The sequence below is a fragment of the Truncatella angustata genome, assembly GCF_020726525.1.
Source record: "Truncatella angustata strain MPI-SDFR-AT-0073 chromosome Unknown BKA67scaffold_4, whole genome shotgun sequence".
Taxonomy (NCBI): Eukaryota; Fungi; Ascomycota; class Sordariomycetes; order Amphisphaeriales; family Sporocadaceae; genus Truncatella; species Truncatella angustata.
This window is the reverse complement of record NW_025763384.1, coordinates 3,592,482-3,616,300: the sequence shown is the minus strand read 5'-3', so window position 1 is coordinate 3,616,300 and position 23,819 is coordinate 3,592,482. Positions and strand designations below refer to the sequence as shown.

General features: G+C 45.9%; 8 protein-coding genes across 8 annotated transcripts; 4 read left to right on the top strand and 4 right to left on the bottom strand.

Annotated features, from left to right (window-relative positions):
• Positions 1-3,812: 3,812 nt before the first annotated feature.
• On the top strand, positions 3,813-4,487 carry BKA67DRAFT_566301 (uncharacterized protein). Its single transcript, XM_046102882.1, has 2 exons — positions 3,813-4,102; positions 4,183-4,487. The coding sequence occupies exons 1-2, from the start codon at positions 4,096-4,098 to the stop codon at positions 4,422-4,424; spliced, it is 249 nt and encodes an 82-aa protein (XP_045959100.1). The 5' UTR covers positions 3,813-4,095; the 3' UTR covers positions 4,425-4,487.
• Positions 4,488-6,161: 1,674 nt separating this feature from the next.
• Positions 6,162-6,898, top strand: BKA67DRAFT_659096 (uncharacterized protein; the record flags this gene model as incomplete). Its single annotated transcript, XM_046107398.1, has 2 exons — positions 6,162-6,375; positions 6,438-6,898. The coding sequence occupies 2 exons, from the start codon at positions 6,162-6,164 to the stop codon at positions 6,896-6,898; spliced, it is 675 nt and encodes a 224-aa protein (XP_045959099.1).
• A 3,241-nt stretch (positions 6,899-10,139) lies between these two features.
• On the bottom strand, positions 10,140-10,630 carry BKA67DRAFT_536122 (uncharacterized protein; the record flags this gene model as incomplete). Its single annotated transcript, XM_046100110.1, has 2 exons — positions 10,140-10,418; positions 10,589-10,630. The coding sequence occupies 2 exons, from the start codon at positions 10,628-10,630 to the stop codon at positions 10,140-10,142; spliced, it is 321 nt and encodes a 106-aa protein (XP_045959098.1).
• A 2,256-nt stretch (positions 10,631-12,886) lies between these two features.
• Positions 12,887-14,587, bottom strand: BKA67DRAFT_536121 (uncharacterized protein; the record flags this gene model as incomplete). Its single annotated transcript, XM_046100109.1, has 1 exon — positions 12,887-14,587. The coding sequence occupies one exon, from the start codon at positions 14,585-14,587 to the stop codon at positions 12,887-12,889; it is 1,701 nt and encodes a 566-aa protein (XP_045959097.1).
• Positions 14,588-15,181: 594 nt separating this feature from the next.
• BKA67DRAFT_659094 (uncharacterized protein) lies at positions 15,182-16,411 on the top strand (the record flags this gene model as incomplete). The annotated part of the gene is made up of 3 exons (XM_046107397.1): positions 15,182-15,482; positions 15,611-16,156; positions 16,251-16,411. 3 exons carry the CDS (start codon positions 15,182-15,184, stop codon positions 16,409-16,411), a joined length of 1,008 nt encoding a protein of 335 aa, XP_045959096.1.
• A 1,262-nt stretch (positions 16,412-17,673) lies between these two features.
• On the top strand, positions 17,674-18,279 carry BKA67DRAFT_491144 (CAP domain-containing protein; the record flags this gene model as incomplete). The annotated part of the gene is made up of 3 exons (XM_046096977.1): positions 17,674-17,882; positions 17,978-18,096; positions 18,164-18,279. Coding segments are annotated over 3 exons (444 nt in total), but the record flags the coding sequence as incomplete, so codon positions are not given.
• A 1,186-nt stretch (positions 18,280-19,465) lies between these two features.
• Positions 19,466-20,399, bottom strand: BKA67DRAFT_659092 (Alpha/Beta hydrolase protein; the record flags this gene model as incomplete). Its single annotated transcript, XM_046107396.1, has 2 exons — positions 19,466-19,987; positions 20,061-20,399. 2 exons carry the CDS (start codon positions 20,397-20,399, stop codon positions 19,466-19,468), a joined length of 861 nt encoding a protein of 286 aa, XP_045959094.1.
• Positions 20,400-22,244: 1,845 nt separating this feature from the next.
• On the bottom strand, positions 22,245-23,174 carry BKA67DRAFT_566299 (uncharacterized protein). Its single transcript, XM_046102881.1, has 2 exons — positions 22,789-23,174; positions 22,245-22,470 (listed from the first exon to the last, which is right to left on the bottom strand). The coding sequence occupies exons 1-2, from the start codon at positions 23,004-23,006 to the stop codon at positions 22,368-22,370; spliced, it is 321 nt and encodes a 106-aa protein (XP_045959093.1). The 5' UTR covers positions 23,007-23,174; the 3' UTR covers positions 22,245-22,367.
• Positions 23,175-23,819: the final 645 nt, after the last annotated feature.

Here is a 23,819-nt window from a genome sequence, read left to right as displayed (position 1 = left end):
TCGTGGGGCATGTGTTTCCTAGAGACAACCATCAAGTGTGCTTGGTTGCTCACTCTCGCGGCATCAATCATTCCACTTAGTGAGTATCACAACTATATTGTTTCTAGGATATCTCAACTTAAGTAAAAAAAATCCTGAATCAGCGCTGCTTTGAAGGGCCTAAAGTGAAGCTTCAAATCACGTCATAATTCAATTCTCATCGACAACCGAACGACTTTCACTCTATATTATCATCGAACCTTCGTGTTTGTGATAACTGGTACGATTAGCAGATATGGACGATTTGGCAATGTCATACGAACGGAAAAACTTCCAAATTGAATCCACTGCCACTAATACCACCTTGAATGAAGGGATTCAAGCTTCCAAGTACCCTAAGAGATTGACGTCAACTTCTTGTTCGTAGTCAACGTGCTTAGCCTTGCTCCCCAAATGTCAGTTGTACCTTGATCAATGGGGGAACCTAATCTCTCCCAATGCTCGAGACGGTTTGGCCTAGAACATATCGAACGGGTGTTTCAGTATCGAAACGGCATCGTCACCTCATGAGGCGTAATAAAAAGATACTTTACCCTTCTGCGCACAACATATTGACAAGTGTCGGCAAGACCGCGCTTGACACATCGCTGACATGGTCTCTCATCCTCTGGAATGGTTTAGTTAAGGATTTAAGTCATCAAAGACAGACAATATGGCACGTCGAAAATTATTGACAAATACAACTAGGACGGTTCCGGTCGGAAGGTAAAGGCGAAAATAAAATATAGAAAAGGTTGGTCATGGAGTACGAACTTACCACAACTGAGATGTGCTTTTTGACAAGCATGGCACGCCCTCTTAGCCTTATTTCTTTTCAGCCGATACGGAGTCATGGGATCATAATTCCTTATGGCCTTGCTGAGGCTGCTTGTACTATTGTCGGTGGATGTGTATTTCTCGGCTATGTCCTTTTCTTCGTCCTCTTAGTCTGTCTCGCCCTAATCACATCCACTCTCGGAATGACACTTGAGACTTCAGCTCCGTTGGATTCAACATTTCCGGGCATCTTTGCTCACTTTATATAGATGTTCTTCGGAGGATGCTTGACCAAGCACCAACGGAGAAGTGACTGCAAACACCACAGCTCACGACTTGTCTCAACATCCCTACTCTTCCAGGTCCGGAACAGGAAGTCTCGTATTAAGGGTACTTTGGACAAGTATCTTCATCAATGGATAGCCTGCTCAGGTGTTCGTACAATTGTGTCGTTACTTACTAGCATGCGCAACGTTCTATGCTGCTGCGGCTACCTGCGCATTTTGAAGCTGTCCTCATTTGTCTCTGAGCACTCGTGGAATTGATCGAATAAGTGTCTGACTTGGAAGGCGTTTAACAAATGGAGTCTATGTGATGGACGTCACTACTCTGTAGGATCGTGATAATGATCAAATGTATGTATATTGATCCTCAGTAGAGTGTTTTTCAGTGGCGTGGTTCCTCAGCTATTCTAAGGGATCCCTGAAGGCTATCTAATAAGGGTGGACCGTGCACCTCAGGCATTTTCCTATCTGGTGGCACTAGGCAACCATTATGATCTAACAGTTGAATATTCTGCATCCTAATGTCCAGATCTTCTGAGTATTTGAATTTAGGCTGGGCTGGGCTTGTCAATAAGATGCAAAAAACATGCTAGAGTGCGCCTTGCACCACTGCAATTGTATACGACCCTAATGAATGATGTGCAATAACTTTGGGCAGAGCAGCCTATCTTGTCGTCGCAGGAGGCAGAATGTTGAAAAGAAGGACACGACTCAGATCAAGATCCGGACAAACGCTAGTGTCGTCAAACTAACATTCATGGTTGGTGTCATGGCCCGTTGGCTAATGTGCAAATATAGACGCATCAGGGGATCAGCAGGCGAATTGAGGAGCAAGATCTCCATCGAGAACGGGAAGATTTGGGAGGTGCCAGTGGATTCTGACGGCTGAGGCGAACACTGCGGGGTTATCCGCATACACCCAGTATATCTTGTTTGAGATCACTTGTCTTCTGCAATTTGCGGCGCCGATCATCTGCTTCCACGTTACGTAAATACAGAAAACGAGACATCATCCGACCAGGTCATAGATAAAAAATCACGAGAATGTCTTTACACGAAAATTGCTACCATAGCTGTAGCTTAGCAAATACTGCAACTTCACGAGCAAAAGCAAATCCAGGACGGGTCATGCACCTCCACATCGGTATAACCGATCAAGGTCTTGCAGTTTTCGCGTCACGATTATGAATGTTTCATTGCAGACGGGCAAGAAGCAAGGACCATCCCCCTCGGCGGAGTTTGAAATCTGTTTTGTTTTCGAAGTTCCCTGTGGGCGGCTTGAGTCACTGTGAGCAAACTATAGTAAATACGACATTTATTATGGAGTGTACTCCGGAGGACAAAAGCTGCTATTTCGTCGGCTGCTGTTAGAACAAAGCGTGAATGTATTACAGCACTAGTCCCGACAATTACTAGCAATATTTAGTTCCACCACCCCGATTTGCAGGTGGCGCAACGACGACATACTTGGGCAACACTGTTTTTTCCCCGTCCTTGATACGTGTTTTCTTCACACAAACGAGCGCTAACCAGTGGAAGCGTTATTTCCCGCCTCTGCGGCCTCAGCTGGTACGTGGATCGAGCAATTGCAATATCTTCCATTTACGACGACCTGATCATTTTCTTGAAAGCGAGAAACGTTACTCTGTTGATTGTTCAACCAGGTCGAGGTGCAAATTTATCTACCCAGGCTGGAGTATAGTTCTTATAAGTCGCCAACAGTCTCCCTCTGTTACAGCATTTTTAGAGAATCGATTCGTACAATAGTGCATTCTTGGTTACCGTACTTCAAGTCCAAAAGCTTTGTCAGCTCGCGTATACTTTGTGGGTCACTAGTACGCCACCGAATCTACAAGATGGCTCAGATACCACCCTCATTTCTCTGAAATCCGTAGGTACTCAATAGAACAATATTCATCGCAAAAAAGAGACAATGTTTCACAATGCCAGGGAAGGTTGCATATAATCAGGCCAGATAACTGCGTGGCTTGAGACAATGTCCTAGGAACTTTCACGTCCCAGTAAACCTTTGACCGTCATCGCCATTAGGATGCTGGTGGCGTAATACCAGGGTTTCCTTTTCCCTTCTTGTTCCCTTTCAAAAAGACACTTGTAGCATGAAGAAGTTTAGCCATTCTTACATTGATGCTCGTTATAATATTCCATTGAAACTTGTCCTATGATCCGTTTTTATATATGTATACTCATTTAACCAATCTCTGCCTGAAGAAAGCCTGGTTACATGGACTGGGAAAGAAAATTGTACAAAAAGTCTTGGAAACAATTCGAGTTCACGGTATTGCAGAGAGCTCCAGCTTAGTATGAATAACTTCCACTCTTACTATACCAATTCAGCGTAATAGTGTTATTATGAACTAGTGCACAGTTAGCCAATTATCTGATTTCCTACAATCAAGGACAATATTTTGATGAAGCAGCAAGACGACTATTTTAGCTTTCACCGGCTTGTGTCTGTATAAGCCTCTAAGTTGTATAATTAGCCACACGCAATACAGTGTTCATAGTTGATCAGACTCCTCCTAAGGAAGTCGAAGACACCTAGAGTGAGTGACAAAAGGTGAGACTCCAAAATCTCAACATGTAGGCGACATGTGTATGTCTAACGCCGATACCAAGGTAAACGGTAATCATCGTTACACATTCATAACCCTTTATTTCACGCGCCTAAAGGAGAGTGTTATTATATTCGCTTCAAGTTTAGGAAATAGAGATCGCTAATTCAATGGTGGATATCTATTGCACTATAGGTAACAGTCTCGAGCCACTGCTAGGCTCTGGCCGAGGACGAGGTGACCCTTCCTTATTCGCGACTATTCCACCAACCCTTCTTATTTTCAGCCCATCTTCATCAACAGAAGACGCTCACCAAACCTTAACCACACGCAAATGGTCCAAGTTCTATGACATTCCAAATTGAATAGAAGCCCAACATAGAGAGAATGCTAGAGCGAGGAGGCGAGTACCAGTTTTACAAAGAAGCGCACGAATCTCAGCTATGATGCCTACAAGGTTAAAAAACATAAATGTCTTCGAACGGAGCCAAAGATCAGGCCTAACGACGGCGAGGAGGAGGATAACTTACCAGCTTGCCAGAACTGTATCGATATGGGAATTGAGTGTGAAAAACCTCTGCCACGGAAGCAGAGAATTTATGGGAGTTTCGAACAGCTAGACAGAAGATATCGCGCGCTATATGCTGTAGTATCCGGCTTTTCCCCTGCCTTATCCTCAAATATCACGCCTGAAGAGCTGGTTGAGTACGGTAGACAATATGGAATTACTATGCCTGATCTTGGATCTGAGTTTAAATTACCAAAGTCATAGGCGAAAACGGCGTCGGCCCGCATATCACCGGCCCCTCCCCTAACTGTTAGCCGCAGGATTGACGATGACAAAATCTAGCCGAGTCTTAGTGGTGGCCGTATCCACAGCCACAGCCAGTGTCGTAGCCACCGCTAATGGGGTAATCGGACTGGCATCGTCTCTTAATACGTTTTGTGATCCAGGCACCCATGCCTATTTCCAGGATTAGCATATTCACGACGCTAGTAGTGAACTTCAAATATTAGGGACAATAAAGTTTCACGCGGAGGGGAACAATTGAATGAAAGATATGCAAAGAAGAAGGAGAAAAAAAGAATTTCGATTATTGAATCTTTGAAATAAAATGGAACCTACAGCCTGTGTCTCGACTTTGTTTAGGTGAAATTGAAACGAGTGTAAGTAGATTGATTGAATAGAAAAGAGAGCTGAAGGAAGAAAGCCATAAGTGCTTAGGGCTATCATTGGGTCATATACCACTATTTGTTTCTCGGAGGGGTGTAGGGAAAAGTGATTCCGGCAAAAATAACTACTGGAAATAAAGCTTTCATTACATGCCATACAAGTTACCGGTCGTATTAGTTCGCCTTAGTCCGGATCGAGGACTAGGAAGTTAACAGGTCTAATATACTATACCTAGGGTACTCATTAATACAGTGGAGCCGTCTGGCGCTTACGCTAAAGCTAAGGCCTGGTGTTAAAAGTCTTTCAATTGTCTTAGGAGAGCATACAACTAGATTGTGGAGGTTTTATTTTATTTTAATTAAAATGATATTTGAAATGTGAAGGCCTAATGTATGTGGTGGTTTCTTTTTCGGAATCATACTGTCATACAGAGTCAAAATTACAACCAAAGTGTCACGATCAATCGGTAACGATCCTGCTTGGGACGGCACACGAGCGGGAACTAGCTCATCTCTGAAACCCCAGGAATCTAGAATATTTTTCTTTGTGAAAGACTGCTTAATACTGCGTCAGATCGTGGGAACTTGTTGATTACTGAACCTTAACGCTAATCTTAATATCTACCTACATGAAATTGTCTACAATTCCTAAATAAGTTTCAACATCTGCAGGAATTCAAGGCTCAGGTGACGCTAACCTTAGCTTCGGGTTGCTGGAAAACTTGAGTTTCGTTGATGTAGGAGTAAAGGACAATATATGATTTTTGACATGGTATAACTAGGAAGCACGGGATATACCTATCTCGAGAGTGACTAATTCACTTGACTGTAAAATTTTGGCCATTTCTATAAAGGCTTCCATTTCTCTCAAGAACTAATCTTTTCGAGTCGGAATATGTTCTGACTACTCGCAATCCCTCGAATCGTGAATAAATGCCTCATCTTAGGAATGGTTAGTTACTACTGAACAGGATGTGTGAAATGTAAACGTTATAGCCACCAAAAGAAAGGGTTAGCTGCCGAAAAACTAAATGGTCTCACTTCTCTGCACTATTATCATAATTGAATCGTCATATTAGTGTCGTCCATTTCTCTTGATTTTGTACAGGATTCATCATTTCATGGTGAAGAATAACAACCACGTCTATCTTGGTCGTTATAAAGCCATTTGATATTTTCGAATCGTCTATAAAAGACGTTCACTATCCATATATCACAGAGATCACAGTTCAGACATCACCTCACTTATCCACATTCAACAAATAATAACTTCACAACCATCATCATCATCATAAATCGTTTCAAGATGTTCAAGTCTATTATTACTCTAGTCTTGATGGCTACCACTGCCTTGAAAGCAGAGCCTATCCATTACACTTTCCCGGAGCAGCTAGATCTTGAGGCACGCGATCTGGATCTCGAGAAGCATAGCATCGAACTTCGCACTATTAGGATTGTCCCAGTTCTCGCAACTTTCGAAGATCGCACCCCGCAGAGTGGTCCAAAGACTGCCCTAGGCGTTTACAAGGGGCTTAATTTTCAGGGGATGAGTATGTATCTAGATTAAACCCAACCACAGTTTGAGCAGTACGACTAACACATGTCATTTTAGCACTTATAAAAGCAGGAGTTGGAGTTGACGGTGATATTATCTCAGGCGTGGTGCCCTACAGTAGGCAAAACACGGTAGGGCTTCCGATTGTTCCGCTCGGTGGCGTGGGAGCTGCCATTACGACAACGTATGCCGGCTCGAACGCTGTGAGTTTCGATCTCAACAGTTTGTGGTTCGGCTGCGTTCTTGGCACCGTTGATAACGTTGTCTCGGCCCCCATTAATTGCAAGATCGCCGTTGGTGGCTATGACGGTACTGGCAAGCGTATCGGCTTCGAGCAATTTATCTTCACTCCACCTGCCTTGTCCCTCCGGGCAAATATGATCCAAGCTAGATTCGACAACACCTTCAAGGGCGTCAGTCGGGTTGTTATAACAACAACCTACGAGAGTATTAGGCAGCTCGGAGTTACTCTGATGGATAACATCGATTATATCGTATCTGCCAATATTACCAAATAGGTTCAGTGGACCATATGAAGGTGGACGATAGTGGTTTCAAGAACGGTCCAGGTACAAAGTTTAACTATGTCCGGCCGATCCTTTCATTTCCGATACATTGATCTATGTAGTAGATGGTTGTTATTGTTACAGATAATGACCTTTATTGCATTTGAATCTGGGACGTATTTTTGGTTTTGCTATATAGTTCTTCGGGGTGGTCTTGGAAGTATGCCTGAACTTAGGAATACCACGAGACTGTTCACTCAATCTCTGCTTACTTATCTTACTATAAAACTAAATTAAGTATACGATTTTCAAGCGATTAGTTATAGTGTTCACTTATTCCTAGCATTTGTAGACTACCTTATCCTATTAGTTAACTGAGAGGGAGATATAGATAGAAAGTATCCGATCGTATTTGTAATGAAAGAATTTATATAGTCCATTTTCTTGAACTATCATTAGCAAGCCCTAATGACGTGTTAGTGGTGAATAACGTCAGGATGATTATTTTCTAAGTTCGAGATTGACAAATGAGGAGTTTTTCGATCCTTATCTTCAAGAAGCTAAGATTATCTCCACCGAGTATCGGGAGTTTGCTTGCGGGACTGGTTAAGTATGTACATATTAGTCTACCCCCTCCCCTACACATATATCTTTTTGGGCTTTTATCGCACATCATAGTGGCGACCTAGGCTCCTTGTACGAATTTAAGACGACTTGCCATAATATGGTTCTGTCATCTTGAGAGCCATATGTTGGAAACGCTCACAAACTGCAACAAAGTGTTCCTGTAAGAGATTATGTAAAGTGAGCCTAGTCGGCCGTAGCTATTGTAAATCTACGCGAGTTGATGCCATGCTGCGTTTACCACAACAAGTTACGAGTCGAACTACACGTCCTACAAAGGAAATGATAAGCTCTTGCGACGAAATTCACCAGTAATAAGACGGCCAGAAACGATCTACCCAATTGTGCCTAGGACTCTATTGAAAACTCAGATGCAAGTGCTTTTTATTTTGAGCTACTAGATCATTATAAATACTGTATTTGGCATCTCAGTCCTAAGGTGGTAGCGCTTCTAATCCACAATTTGTTCCAAGAAAGAATTGCCGGGGGAGTTGGAGGAGTGTTTTAGATTATCACAGTGGGCGTGCGTGGCAAGGGCTTCCATGTGAGTATGGTGATCATCGTGTACTAGATTCATCGTAATTGTACGTGAAAAACGCGTCATAGATGTTCATCAGCATACCTAACTGAGCAAGTTGGTACCATTCTCAATCCATGATGTACTTATACATTTCACAGATGTCATTAACCAATCCTTAGCGCCAGTTAGAAGTATCAGAATATCTGCCGTCCAGAAGGCAAATTGAGATGCGCCCGTTTTTAATATTAGCCGAAGACTGGAAAGAGAATGTGTGTCCGAGCGCGGGAATGGATTAGGAGCGCTATAGCGGAATAGGCATACCAAACTTGAACCTCAGGCTCGCAAAGAAGTTTCCGTAGCCAATCAAGTAGTTGAAGCTCTATGGTTTGCTTCTTTGGGAGCGTGGTCGACTCCATCTGGCTAAGTTCTCGACTGTATTTCGTCTGTCATTGACGAGCAAACACTGCGTGTAGAACTTTCGAAACCACCTTGTTGTCAAGATAAGAAGGTCTTGGATATCTTTGTCCAGCAATCTTCATGCCTTAGCCGCTACGGGGTTGTGGTATAGGATCTTGGCGCAATCCCTTCGCCCAGTCTCCATCCCCGCGTTCATTTGAGCAAACCGCCGATATTATAGATCTACAGGTAAATGATGTTAATAGGATCAATGATGAGCTCTTCCACAGACTGGATGATACCCGTAGAAAGGTGTCCAATCATCACCGCATATACAGCAAAGTCCACGACCGAACGTCATCCGTGATCACGGCGTGCTTTCGGACGCCGATCTGCCGTGTTTATCCTGCCACGATCAATTTCAGATGAGTCTTTTTCAGCCAGAACAAGCCAAATGGAGGCTATAGAGAACCACCATGGTTTCGGAGTACCTGGGAGCCGACTCATTCCTCCTTAATATCCAAAAAGAAATGAGATTCCAATACTGTTCCTCTGGACGTTTTGTTATCTTTGGCGCGTCTGAGAAGATGTCTGGATATATTTCGACATTAATTCCTGAAACCCTGCTTGAATCGTCTAGGTAGGCCAGCTGCAGTTTCCAACGTCATGACGATCTTAACAAGTTTTACTATTGAAGTCTCGTGTTTACTTCTCAATAGTCTTGTATAAACTGATAGATCCATCTGCTCAAACATAAGGGGTGACGGTGCGCGGAAGCTCTAGATATAGTCGAGGGATGCGGGCTGACTATTTTTATCTTAAAGGACATTCGTGCAACTTTGATAGCCGTCATGAATATGGCGGCAAACAATCCAGAGGGCACAAGAATTAAAACATTGGTCAAAGAATTCAACGATATGGCATTATTGATAGACTTTATTATTATTTTCTGATGATTTCACGATGATTGTGGATTTCAAGACCATGATAAACACAGTTTTTCCATTGGACCAACACGTGGCAACGAGTCACAGAGAGTGGAAAACGGTCTGGCATTTACAAAGCTGGAGCTTTGGAGGTTCAAATTGAATTTAACGCAAATATGTCCAGCCACGAATCAAGTGGTATTAGTATTTTGGCGACGTAGACGGCTGACTGTGACGCTGCATAGCCGTATTTATATATTACTGGTGATTGCTTTGTGACCAAGAGTTTTAAAAGCTGCCCACAAGGCGCAACGTTTAAGTGTGCCTTGTGGTGCTCTTGTGTATGGTGTCAATAGTAGGTTGGTCCTATAAAAGAATTTGGCGGCTGATAAAGCTTTCCCTCATATGTTTAATACTGGCAGGTCTTTCTGCTCAGGTGATTCTTCCCCCAAGTGGAAACAAATACCTTCCTTTACCCGCAATTTGACGTGCATCACAAAGACTACTAGAATGGCACAGAATGGAAAGGTTCTCCGACGGAATCGTAGTACGAACTATGTGTACTGTTTTCTTAGATTATGTGAAGATGCTTGTGTCGAAGTTAAATTTACTTCCCTGGTTGATGGCCAGTCGGTAGCCGCTGATGTGCTGCAGCATCTGTGTCGAAAACCATATATCATATACACTAGCAGATGCTATGGCTGCCAGGCGCGTGCGGTCCCATACGTCTTGTAAGTCGGTCAGATGTCTCGGGGTATACAGCATGGCGAAGTTGGCCACCCGCGCCTTATGAGCTTTGCAGAGGGCCTTTCCAGGCTTTTTGCATGAAGCCCCGCAAATCGATATGAAATTCGGCTAAGTATGCGTTCTCGTAGCTTTCTATGACTTCTCTGACTACGACATATGCTGCCTGGTGGTGTTCTTTGACATTGCTATGCGCATAACAGTCGAATACCGCCATGGTCTCATGGATGACGCCGAATGCATTTTCGGCCCTGCTTTGTGTTGTTTCGAGACAATATGTTATGAAGTCCGCGTCGGTCCTGGGTCTCTCAAGATCATACAACTATTCATCGTGTTAGCTGTGAGCTGCTACCGTCATGTTGTTAACTTCCGATGCCGCGAAGGGGCTGATGCTCTGATGAAATGCGTCGGAGACTTGGCTCGTCATACAAGGGAGCTTTTCACAAGGAAACTGGGTATTTGGGTCAAGCGGGTACCATTCATTTGACTCACACTTTTCTTGTAGGAGTTGAGGGTCGACTCAGCTACTACCATACCATAGGTCCATTAGGTGGATCCGCAGAACTTGAGAGACTCGCTAGCAGGCTCGTAAGCCGAGTATTGCTGCCAGGCGGGGAAGGTTTTGAGAAAATATCCAACGAAGTGATTGGGGAGCTGAGTGAAGGTGACCGAGGGCATGCCCATTGATGGCACCGACACTAACTAGCCATCGAGAATAGATGTAAGGAAGCGGGGTATTGATTGAAGCTTCAGGACATTCTCAGCTGTAAAGAAGATTAATAGCTTTAGTTCCTAATGTGGGTTTTTGTTTCCCTTCGCCTGCTTTAATGCGAAAGAGTAGACGGTAGGGATGTGCACACACGCAGAGAGAGGGGGGGGAGAGAGAACTTACAGACCCAGGATTAGGCCTCTGACTTTAATGTCTGTACCTTGAAGTCATATTCTGTCGGCCCACATGCGTAAGAGACCATAAGATAACGATAGGTGTCAGCAATCAAGGTCTGGAGGTCGTCACCTTGGTTGCCATTCGGGTACTTTGAAGAGAGGCAGTTAACAGGTTTCTATATACTGCCGGGAATGTTCGACCTGACCCAAAACTGTCGTTCCTCACCTTCTTGCGCACGCTTTTCGATTTCTGAGAGCGAAATGTTTGTCTCATGCGGTATGGGTGATATTGTTCTATGCCGGCTACTAGGGCCTTCATGATGCTCAATATCTGTGTTCTTAGCAATTGTACTCGCTAATGGTCTCAAGTCACGCTTGATGGACTCGGTCAACCTCTCATGATGTTTTGGGTTCTCCTGTGAGAAATTGGAGCTATTGGAAGCAAGGAGAGAACTCCGTACTTGCTTTTTATCGAGTGATCGCTTTATCCTACGGAAAGGCGCATATCCCTAATCGACGCCTCCGTCGTCCGTGTCTTTGAGGATCCATATTCTGGAGCTCCACAGGAAGCGGTAGCCGACAGTCATTTCCTCATCAGCTTTGTTAATGGCTGGCACCGAATCTAGAACCTCCTGGACGTACATGATCTAGATCGCTGGATAAAGTCGCCGAAAGTAGCCCCCTCCGACGTTGGCATTTGTATGACCCGGCTAGCTGGCACTTGATCATAGCCCAGGACTTCGACCACCGCTTGATCCCAAGAATCCTCAAGATGTCCTTTGAGGACGATTTCATAAGCCCCGAGCATATTGAATGGGTAAGCAAATGCCAGCCGACAGTTGTATTCGTGCTCCGTCGTACCTCTCAAAACTACTTCTGCTCCCACTCGCGAGGTGATGCTTCCAGTCCCGTCGTATATAGAACCGTCTCTCTTGTCACGCTTGGCAGATCGGGTTCTTCCCATTCGCAAGCATTCTGTATAACGTCTTGCAGTGCGGGCCCATACGCGTCTTCTGATTCCTCAGAGTTGCCAGGGATCGTGAATCGCGGCTGGTAGCATAGCGCACGCCCTCAAGAGGGCCTTTGCAGAAGCATCGGTGACATCTTCGGAGCTGTTTCCAAGGCCTTCCATAAATTTGGAAATAGTACCATTGTGCGACTTCAGAATTCCCGACCTTGCATCCTGCAGTGAGACCGTGCTGAACCATCCAAACTTTTCGTTGGGAAGAGGATCGCTTGGGGCTCGCTTGGCAATAAGCGGCGGAATCGCGGAAACTGTGGTCGCCGCGCCAAGAGCACAAGATAGCACTTGTGAAAACTTCAATACACCGATTCCCCTACAGCACCTTTGCTCAAATCACACATCCACTGCACCATACTCCACGGTTCTTTGTGTCATTCCTCGGCCACGGCCATATAGGTCATAGCTCTGTAAATTAGCCTGTCCCTTCACTATCCAAAGTGGCCCAATTAGACTTGTCTCAGGTTTACAAACAATCCGTCAAAAAGCAGAAGATCAGCCTATGTAGGATCCATGGCCTCGTATGAGTCACCTCTTCTAAGATCAGAACGATGACAAGGATCCAGAAAACATTGCCAATAAGCCGAAGCTTTCAATCAAAACGCTTCTCGATCAAGTCAAAAGCTGGACTCAGGTCTAAGATGTTATTTGGCATACTTTCACCCATAAGCTTGGATCATGTTTCCAACTTGAAACTACTCAGATCAGTAAACCTGAGCTCAGTGATATGCGTTTCGACGATATGGGTATTGATTTTTATGTCCTTGTTTGTGTATTGTAGCAGATTAGATTTAGCGAGAGTGTTGCTCATGGTATAAATTGTAAGGACGTAGAATGATATACAATAAATCATTTATTCTAACATTCTCCCTTAGGTATCTTGTTTAGAAACGACAACTAATGAAACTCTTCGCTGTCGCCGACTGGCTACAAACCACATCCTGCTCCAGTCTTTCACATTTGCCATCTGGCAGACCATTACACTTGAGGGTGCCTACGCCGCCTTCGGTCCCCGTGTACTCGCAATCGTAGCCTTGAGCTTTGAAAGGACCCAACTGCGCTGGAGACTTTGCATCAGCGATTACATCGGAGCCCGTCTTTTTAAATATAGAGTCGTCTTCGCAAATGTCAATATGGCCATCGATGGTCGTTGCATGGGCATTGTACGAACGAACCCATGACGGGCCTCCGATGGGCTGTGTAAGCGTCACCTCCGAGTAGGAAATCACGACCCAGCCATGGTTACGATCGGGCTCTGTGGGCTTGTCCGTTGGCTCTGGGTCGGGCATAGTCCAAGATGCACATTCGGTATGGGTGAGGGTGGCTTCACCTCTGGGCCCACCAACTTCAACCCACGTCGTGCTCGAAACGCAGACCCCACCGGTCGGGCTCGGGACCTGCGTCGGCGGGAGCGTAGGCAAATCGGGCAGGCCGGTAGAGCGATCCGAGGAGAATTGGTCATAGATCATGGATTGAAGTTCTGGCAGAAGAGCCGACATGCTGGCAAAGTTCATGTCATCCGGGCCCCAGTCCTCGTCATCGTCGAACTCTACGCCAGGTGCCGGGGTGCCGTTTGCTTTGTTCGTGGTAGTTGTTGTACGCGTGATATCGCAGCCGATGATTCCGAAACAATCGGTCGTGCAGGGCCGGGACGTGACGCACTGCACGACACAGTCAGAGACGGTTGTCGGCGTCGCACAGCTACTTAGACTATCTCCGCCTCCTCCTGGACTACCTCCTCCTCCTCCTGGAGGACCTATGTTTATGCACCCAAGCCCAATACAGTTACCGGGGCCGCTACCACCACCGCTGCCACTGCCGCTTCCTGGAGGACCGATGTCCCAGCATCCAAACCCGATGCAGGGCAGTTTTAGCGGCTTAGGCCCGCGACGACCGGCTGGCGGGCAGTCGTCACACGGCTCACCACATTTGCTTGGGGATGTGCAGGTTGGCTTTGCGGTGCCGCTGCTCGGCTTGATTGAGGTGCGCACCAAAGTTGACCCGGGAGTCCAGGTTGACGGAGGCTCAGTTGAGTCAGTTGCCGGTGGGAACGGGCCAAAGTCGTATGTCCATGTAAGTGCCTCCCCACCAAGGGTAGTGGTCAAGTAGATGGGGGGCGGTCGAACGCTGGACCAAAACCAGACGGACGGATCATTTCCGTCCCACTCGACATTCGAGAATGAGATGATGGATGTTGTGATTTCGGGAATGGTGATGATGACCGTGGTGGTCACCGTCGTATAAACGGTATTGGTGCCTTGGGTCGTGATCGGCCACACCTCGCCGATTGTCTCCGTCGCAGGGGGAATAGAGATGGTTGTGGCCGAGGAGAGCATCAAGGGAGGCAAGACAAAGACGCAGGGAGGGAGACTTAGGGTTAGGGTTTTATCAATATTGCCCAGCGCACGCAGGGAAATGCTATCGAAACCAGCGCCCTTCATTGAGGAGCCTGTTGTTCCGCGCGCGAGGCTCCACGAGACTTTCGCCATTGACTTGTATAGGGCTGGCTTTGTGGAGACATGCAACTGCAAGGATCGAGCATAGGCTTTTTGCCTCATGCCCTGTCGCGATCGCCTGCCATGCATGTCGTCCCATGCAATGCTGACATTGCCGTAGGAAACGTCCTCAAGGCTAGACAGTTCGGCCTAACATCAGCTGGATATTATCCAAGGTAGGAACTAATAGTTTGGTTGCTGGCGTACGTTACGCAGCGTTCGTTACGCAGCGTTACATCGCGATTCAATTGAGTTTGGCAGCTTACGGTGGATTGAGCTAATAGACCCAACTCTGGGGCCTTGGCAAGCTGACAGGATGTATACCATGCTCAGGATGCTGGTTCATGTCATTTCAAGCCTCGTGACTAGACTAGGAGACACAGCGCAGTCGGGTAATTCCCAGAGACTTCTGGAGACGCTTATACATATCCTCGCCCTACCGTTTTGACTCAACACAATACCATATTCCACGTGGTCTATGCAGTGGATAGAAGACTACCTTTGAGGATATTGGACCAACATCGCCATCATAAACGCAAATGATGTGCTCTCAGACTTGACAAGACTGTTGTCCAAACACCCAAGTGCCCAGTTGCCGGGTGCTACGCTTGATGATTCTTTATCAACTTTGACCTCTACAGCTTTCTAATTCAGCCGCAGATCAGCACTCCAAAGCCCAACATCATGCTCTTCCACTGGGCATTGACCTTGGTGCCTCTGCTTGTGCAAGTCAAGGCTTATTTCCTTCCCTTGGATCGGTCGCTTGGCCAGTCGTTAGACATCAGAGGCCTTGCAGACTTCAATTTTGTTGCGGGAGGTGCTGGTTCTTCCACCGATGACCAGAAGAACCAGATTGACAAATGGCTCAAAGACATCGAATACCTCGCCGGCAAGGCCGTTGACAAGCTCAATAACTACGCCACCAGCAGACATGTGGCTTTCAGCGCAAGAGCCTTCATAGGGTTATTTTACAATTTCCAGGGGGGTAGGTTTGTGCCGCAAAACCAGCAAGCTTTTGATGAAACTTTACGTCAGTGACCCTTTTCAAACATTGAGAGCCCATACGCCACTCCCTCTCAGCTTATGGACGTGCAGACTGACATGAGCCTTCAGGATGGTTCGGAGACCTCAAGGTGTTGGCATCAACTGGAAGAGGAGGCACAATTGCCAACTCGTGGCTCTTCTGCGGCGACAACTTCCAGGAAATGAGGTCGGGTTCCGACTGGGTTCAAAAACCTGATGGCTCGTTTTACACCAGACTGAATGCACAGAATCAGAAGGAGAATGTGAAAATCAGGGATATACCCACATTTACCCCCTATATAGTGGACAAAGGGCTTGTACCCATCTGGATCCCGGCCATGGGAGGGTATGCCTTTGCTGTTCCAGGAAAATTCACGCCAGGATCTCCAGGCTCGGAGTGCACAAAGTCCTATGCTTTTACTACGCCTGTGGCGGGTAATAGGCGTTTGTTTGTGCTCTGCCATCCTCGAGGGACCCAAGGTGGCAGTCTCTTTACCGACTTGGCTGGAGACGTTATCAACGGTACCACGGCCCGAAGCGGCCAGTTGATGGATGCACACTTCTCTCGTAGTGGTGCTCTTATGCATGAGATGTTCCATGCCGTAGCAGGAGCAGGCCAAGCTCCGGACGTAAACAGTAAGTCTGCTGCAAATTCCTTTTCGGGGTTTTCTTTTCTTTTCCATATATATACATTTATTTTTTTGAGCTCATACAATACTAATTGGCGCAGACAACCATCTCGAGTGCTTCCACGGCGGGTTAAGTAAAAACGGCAGAACACCTGAGGGATCTAGGAAGAGCCCGCAGTGCCTTGTTGAGTTTGCCATGGCCATGCATTACCTGGACCAAAACCCTGGCAACCCATGGGTTTTTTTGGAGAGGCCCAGCTGAGCAGGCTTCAACTGCGCTTCCAAAGGTTGGACTGCCGTTTCCTTAGCTGTATTCTAGTAATATCAATCTTTGGAAAGCACAACTATGGACTTGGGTACATCTTGTCACAGTGTACCGAGCTCTGCGTATATTATAGCCTCGAGTATATAACGTGGTGAGAACGCATTTCATTAAGATCGGCTACGTATTACTTTATACGTATCGTGATATAATGGGAACGCTAACGGCAGGACCTTTTGCGTCGGCTAGAGTATCTAAAACATTCGGAAGTAAACAATCTAGATTCGATATATTTAAGAAATTACTTACTCCGTTCAAGTCCTAACGAGAGGGCACGTTTTCCATCCGATGAAGTTTGGAAACATGTAAGCTCCTCCCGGAGATGTATTCGAATCTGACAACAATCTTAGGAAAATCGTCTATGATCTCGGGCTGTTAGAATAGGCTAGTCTCAGCCACTGACGCAAGAGGATGAAAGTCCTAGTTTTAAGAGGCTATACTTTACTCTTAGCAAACGCTTTAAGGGAATGCATCGTGGCAATAATGTTCTTCGCGAGTCAGATTTATCGCCGTAAGTCATTTCTTACACCCTTTTAGACAATTGAAGGAACTAAGCATGTCTTACTTCAACCCTAGACTTCTAGATCCTGGGAGGCGTTATTATTGGCTAGACTTTCATTTTGACACTTCTGACATTTTTAATAAAATGACTAAGGTACAAGGAACACCAGTCGCGATTCATAACATATACCGCACTGGTGGGAAAAAGCTATGCTATTCGATGGATGTAGAAGATTTAGTGGACTATGATATCGAGAGAGGCAAAACGCAATTATCCCCCAATGTCTCGACGAGTAATAACCCGTGAACCTTATTATGGTTGCATTTAGCCGGTGGCAACCACGAGTCAATAGGATTAACCACGAATGTTCAGGCTAACAAGCACATGTTTACAGAAATTCAATATGATGATTAGTAGCTATTTGTCTTAAATGGCCTCTTATCCGGTTTAACACTATATCGAGGGCGCATTCTTTGAATGGGATATAAAACCTTGAGAATCTCTAGCTTAAATCATTATCTTTGGCTTTAATTAACATAACTATCTTTTCACCAAACTCAATTCCCTAACATTAATTAATCTCCCGATTTAAAAAATGAAGATCATACTCATGCCCTTATTCGTCCTCAGCCAGATAATCTACGTTAATGCACGGGTAGCTAACAATTCTCTTGAGGGATTCGTTAAGAAGAGGACCACGCAGCCTACGACTCTTTCCTCGGACCAAGCTACTACATTAAAGACTCAGAACGACCAACGATTAACAAAAGAATTAAAGAGCCTTATCTGGGACGACAACTTGGCCGCGGATGCGCAGCAATGGGCCAACCACCTTGCGTCGATTGACAGTCTTATGCATTCTACATCCGATCAACGAGCTAACCAAGGAGAGAATTTGGCCTATTCTTTGTACGTATTAGCTTTGGTCACATCTCCTTTCTATCTTCTCCCTTTTCTTGTTATATCACTATTGAATACGCAACTAACCAGGTCTCATAATACAGTAACTCCGACGGCGTCTTATACCCATTAACACAAGGCGCTCAAGGCTGGGTAGCTGAAGTCTCTAACTATAATAATGAGATCATTCCCCAAGGCAATTTTGCGGCTTATGGCCATTATAGTAAGTCCTTTTTTGAGTCCGGAAGCCTAAAGAACTCGAGGCAATACTGATAGACACCGCCTTCTAGCTCAAGTCATGTGGTCGTCTACAAACAAGATTGGAATGGCTAATGCTACGGCCGCCAACGGTGGTGTCTACATCGTTGCTAGATATTCGCCCCCTGGTAATTACCTTGGGCAAAGGCCTTACTAAGAACTCTGAAAACTTGAAGCTAGACGCATGAGCTATACCGCAAATTTTAAAGGGCGAGGTGGATTGAAACGGGGTGGAAGGTCGCATATAATCATGAGTCTTTATGAAATTTTATAAGAAAATGGATAGGTTATTCTTATTGTATGTTTGTTGATTTACATAAAATTCACTATATTATAGCAGCCGTTAATGCTATATTCTAATCGTATTTCACTTGCCTTTTAATTGAAAAAGCCCACTAGCTGGTTGGCAGGCTTACAAATCTATACAGAGATCTCGCGCGGATGACAACAGTGCTAGAATTAGAAAAAGACGCAAACAAGAAGCAAACAAGAAGCATGGCATTCACTCGCTATCAAGTTTAGGTTCAGATCTGACCCGCTACCTGCTCTATTAGAGGACATCCATCTAGTGGACAACCTTCCTCCTGAACTTCAGGGATCCAAAGCTTTGGTCCGGAACACGATGATTGAGAGGGGGAAGAAAATCATCCAGTTCAAGGCTACTGCTCTTATCAATTCAAGCAAAGTGAAGCACTGTTCACACAAGCAGCGCACTTTCGTAAACACCAAAAGGTGTTGGAGAAACGGGTACAATCGCTAAAGGCAGTCGCTGATACGGCTCATTCCTGACCATAGAAATAGAAGAATTATAGAGATGTTTATACTAGCCCAGACATGGCCAGTACGAATAAATCATGTCCTTTCAATGCTTAGCCTTTGTCCGGTCGTCTCCGTGTTATTGTTGAGTAGCTGATGCAGCACCTAGCCTGGCTGTTCCAATTAGGTTTCTCAATCCATTTCCTAGTAAATGACCTAAATTCAATCATTGAAGTCTTGATCAATTTAGTTCGCTAAACCATCACGCCCCATTATTTTCATAATGCGCTCCGAGCCCATCTTGCAAAGCCGCCGGATCTGTCGGGCGGACCAATAATCATCTCGGCCGCTGCGGTGGGAGACAATCTTTTGGTTGGCACCGTGTGTCATAGTTAACTGGATCTTAGGTATCAGATAGGCACAATATTACCCAAGGTCAGGCGTTGGAATTTTAACATTCGGGGATCTACCACATCGCGTCACATACAAATGTTGCTTTGTCTTGCTTTTTGAAGTCCTTTCGTCCCATTATCTCCCACCTGCATCATACCCACCCACCCACCAAATCAGATATTACCTCAGCAAGCTGCATTTGGGTCAAGAGGATTTCCAATGCTAACCCCCAGATAACTCAAATGAGCTGCATTAATGCCTCTCCCATCATTACCGATACCAAATCCAATCTCACTCTGGTTGCAATCGGTGGGTTCTTGTCCTTGGCATTGGAATGTGTCATTTATCGTTGGTGGGTCTTCGCTTTGCCAGTATTCTGTGCTATGGTGTCGGTACCCATCATCCTGCGATGGTATTTGAGGAACGCCGTCGTTCTTGTGAGTCACGCGGAATATGGTGTCTGGAAAGGTCGAGTCTATGTAGTCGGCATAGGCCTGATCACCCGTGCGTGGCTGGCCGTAGGTGTAGGGCGTTACACTCAAACCTTGGCCCTGCAGTGAAGCTGCCCCGAGTGAAGCAAGCGCGCCGCCCATGCTATGTCCGGTGATTGTTAGGCTATAGTTAGGGTGCTGGCTGAGACCGGTGTCAATAGCAGTCTTGACTTCTTCGGCAACGGCATTGTATTGACGCAGATAGCCTTGAGAGCACTGAATACATAAATAAGTCATCAGCGACTAACGCATGAAAGCTCCTCGCAGCCGCTCCAGGGCCTTCACTTACCGTACAACCTGAGCAATCAATCCCGGGTGCGACGCAAGGTACAAGGTCCTGATCCAAGTCCGTCAAGAAATCTTGGACATCAGATGTTCCTCGGAACGATATGATATATTCCTCGGTAGCATCGTCCCTGAATAGAGTAGCTTGCGTGCTGGTGGTGATGTCGCTGAAGTACTGCTCCACGACGCTTCCCAACGGTGGCTGGGCACAACTAGAGCTGTATGCTGCTGAGGCAAACGTGGCATAGCGCTTGAAATCTGCCAGCAGACCTTCGTCTACTGGTGTCTTCTGCGATACGACTGAGGTGAGAAGGAAGAAACTGATCACGCTACTGTGCCACATGCTGATGCGATGTACTTGACACGCAAGTCATTACACCTTGCTGAATCTGTTGGCTTTATACATCTTGTGGCCATTGTATTATGACCACATATCGCTGGACGTGCGCGCTCGAATATGCCTTGGCAATCACATGGCTCGAAACGTTGCAACCCTATAGTGTACTCGGCATATTGGTTTTAATAGGAGGTTTGCTAAGTATATTATTGCCGATGAACGTTGGCTTGTTATTATATATCACTACAGGGCGAAACATCGGACGCTGACAGGCCATGGGCGACGCTCAAAGCCCAATAGTGGACTTCGATCCTGCGGGGTGAAGCATTGCCAATAAAAGGGAACAGCCAATCGCAACAAAGAGCACAGAATCGGAACCAATTTTGATACTATACATTGATAAAAGTTTGCGGGGAATGCTGTAAGATCGGCCATTGGCTAAGGAAATCGTCCGAAGCTTGTCGCAAAGAATGCCATATACCTACTAGCTTGTGCACTGGCCCATGATTCGAGACCTGATCAGCAGTGGTCGCCTCCGGCACTTCAGCTCAAGGGGGGGCTCGGATGGGATATCCTCAACAATTTCAATTAATGAAAGGCTTTGAGCCTACACATTGTTGTCCTGTTAAATCTAGTTCCAAAGACTTCGAAAAGCTCAACCTTGAATTATGAAGAGGACTGCGCCTTGTTCTTGGCATACCATGCAATCTGAAGATGCAAATTCAAAACAAGCTGATTTAGATAGATGGTGATCTGTTGGGGTGGGTCAGATTACTCAACTATAGCCACTCGCCGAACACGGCGGGCCATGTCAGACAATTACTGAGCCGGGGGACTTTCTACTTTTATGAGAGTAATATGTGCATACCCAAAGCTTGGGTATCGATTTGGCTATGTCATTTCTACATGATCTGCTGGATGCATTAAAACGGTGATGTGGAATCTTGCGAAAGAGTCGCTTCCACAGTTGGAATGACTACTGGCGCTAATTTGAGGCCTCATTACTTGAACTTGATAGACACGACTATTGAGAGAGCCTAGATCCATTGGCTGCCATTGTCGTTGCTAATATCCTAATTCCATACTCTAGTGTTCAGTCCATGAAAGCTGGATTTCTTCTTTACTGCTAAATGAATTATTCGGACGCAGTCAAATGAAATACTTCATGAGATGTACCAGCTCCAACGTGACACTCCCAGATAACCACGCGATCTGGGCCACGCAAAAGTAGCAATGAAAGCTCTTAACTCAGTGGTTTTCTCGTATGCAAGACAAAGTCTGACGGTGTACCTGGTGGTGGAAACATTTTTGTAGCAACCTTATTAGGAAACAGAGAAGCAGATGCATCCATGCATCTCTAAATACCTGGTTTGAGAACGAAGAGCAATACTATTGCGACACGAAAGCGGCAGGCTCGGTGCGCAGCGGCGTGAAATTGCGAAAGGAAGAAATTTGCAACACCAATTACAACAGTGGGGTCATTTGACAGGGCTTAGATCCAGTGGCGCCATGCTGAGGGCAACGGCGCAGAGGATGACCTCAAAGCGTCAGCTCAGTGTAGCGTGAGACTATTGCTCTGACTGACGGGCGATGACACTAACCTCGGTTAGTTTGATACATGGTTCTGATGGGGTCTATGTGCTGTCCTAATAAAGCTGCCCACGAATGCGGAAACGATACAGTTGCAGCGGTTAGGCGCCGTCGTGGTAGCAACCTATAATAGCAACCCAGCTGCGGAAGGCGATACAGTGTCAGGAACACGTGACAATAAGGCAGCTGTGTGAAGTCGATGCATAGCAGAGCTAGAAACTTTTGTGTTCTTTTGTGGTAGCACATCAGCTAGCTAGTACACATTAGTTTCCTTTATTCCGCCAAAACGACTCTTGTGGGAGCTGCGAAACATCGTGGTTCTGAGAAGTAAACGATCGCGCTCGCCTTCTTCATAATTAGGAACAAAGGAATTTCGATACTGTTTTATAAAGTTATCGGCCTAAAAGCGAACGTGGCTGTAGTACGCAAACTCGAACAGTCAAACCACAACGACGCTATCTTATCCCATGTTGTACCACTAGACTCTGTAAGTATCGCTTATATCGTTATCTATTGATTTAGCGGCTCTCATCGTTTGTTTCTCTTATACTATGGATCAAGTAGAGTCTCGTAGAAATTGATTGTAGTCGTTTTGAGTTTTAGCATGCGCCACCCTGGCTGGACGATTGTGGGAAGGCTCAGGGATATCGGAGAGCGGGCCACGCTAGATTTGAATCAAGATGGCCTCCTTCGCAAACTGGATCGGCACAATTCAGCAAGCAGGAGGGCCCTCAAGCGTGTGGTTTCATCTTTCTCCAACATTACATGGTATCTCGACAAAATCCATGGCTAATAAAACAACCAGGAATGTATTTGCGCAATGCACGTCGGTCGCCCTTGCATTATGCCACACGGTGCGTCCGGGCAGGATTTCAACCCTTGCAGCATGTCCTTCAAAAAACAACCATGGAAGATTTGCAGGGACATTGTGCATATACGGAATGCACTTCGGCATGTGTAATGCCACGTAGTTAGCAAGAGCCAGCTAGGGCCTCGGGCGAGCTCACGCAACCCCTGCATCATAAGCGGCAAAGGTTACCGACTTCGGTTGATGGGCAGTTGATCCTCTTTTGGTACCGGCAGTATACATTCTTCATAGCCGATGAGCTATGGGAGAAGTTATGGTACTTTCTAGTCATCGGTCCGCCAACGGGCTTAGAAGCGAAGCAATATGGCGGGTGCTATACTGACATTGACTGACTTGTATGGTCTAAGAACATCGTTCCAAATGATTGGATCCTCAAATCCGTGCGACTTGAGTTTGAAGTGAAAGGTCGTTTTCAAGCCAGAATCGCATATCGGATTTCCCATACGCACTGGCGGCGGTCAATTGCTTCCACGTATTTACTGATTCAACCTCCAAGTTGATTCATATGTGCAGGAGCAGATTGAGTTAACACTAGCCACGTTAGTACCGGGTATTTTGACCATCATCATCACGTATCACAGCAAGGGATTGCACAACTCGGCTTTGGAAACTTCTGATGTACTCCGCAAGCGTGGCAAAGAGCTCCATTGTCAACCATCGCCTTTGCGGCTGGCTGTGTGCATGCACACAAGGCCGATGAAGTTTGGTTCTTGCTTTTCACTGTAAATGAATCAAGCACATGCATCGTCATCATGACTCGTCTTGATCATGTTGAACCTCTAAGAGCACGTTTATCGCAATCCACAAGCCCTGGCCTGGTCCTTTTATCGGGTATTTGTGCGTTGTTCAATCCTGATCGTAGGTCGTACTGGCGCCCCAGATTCTACCGAAACATGTCTGTTTGGTCCCAAGATATGTGTGTATCGGCCATGCCGCCTGCTGCGCGATCAAATGTTTGCTGTTGGTGG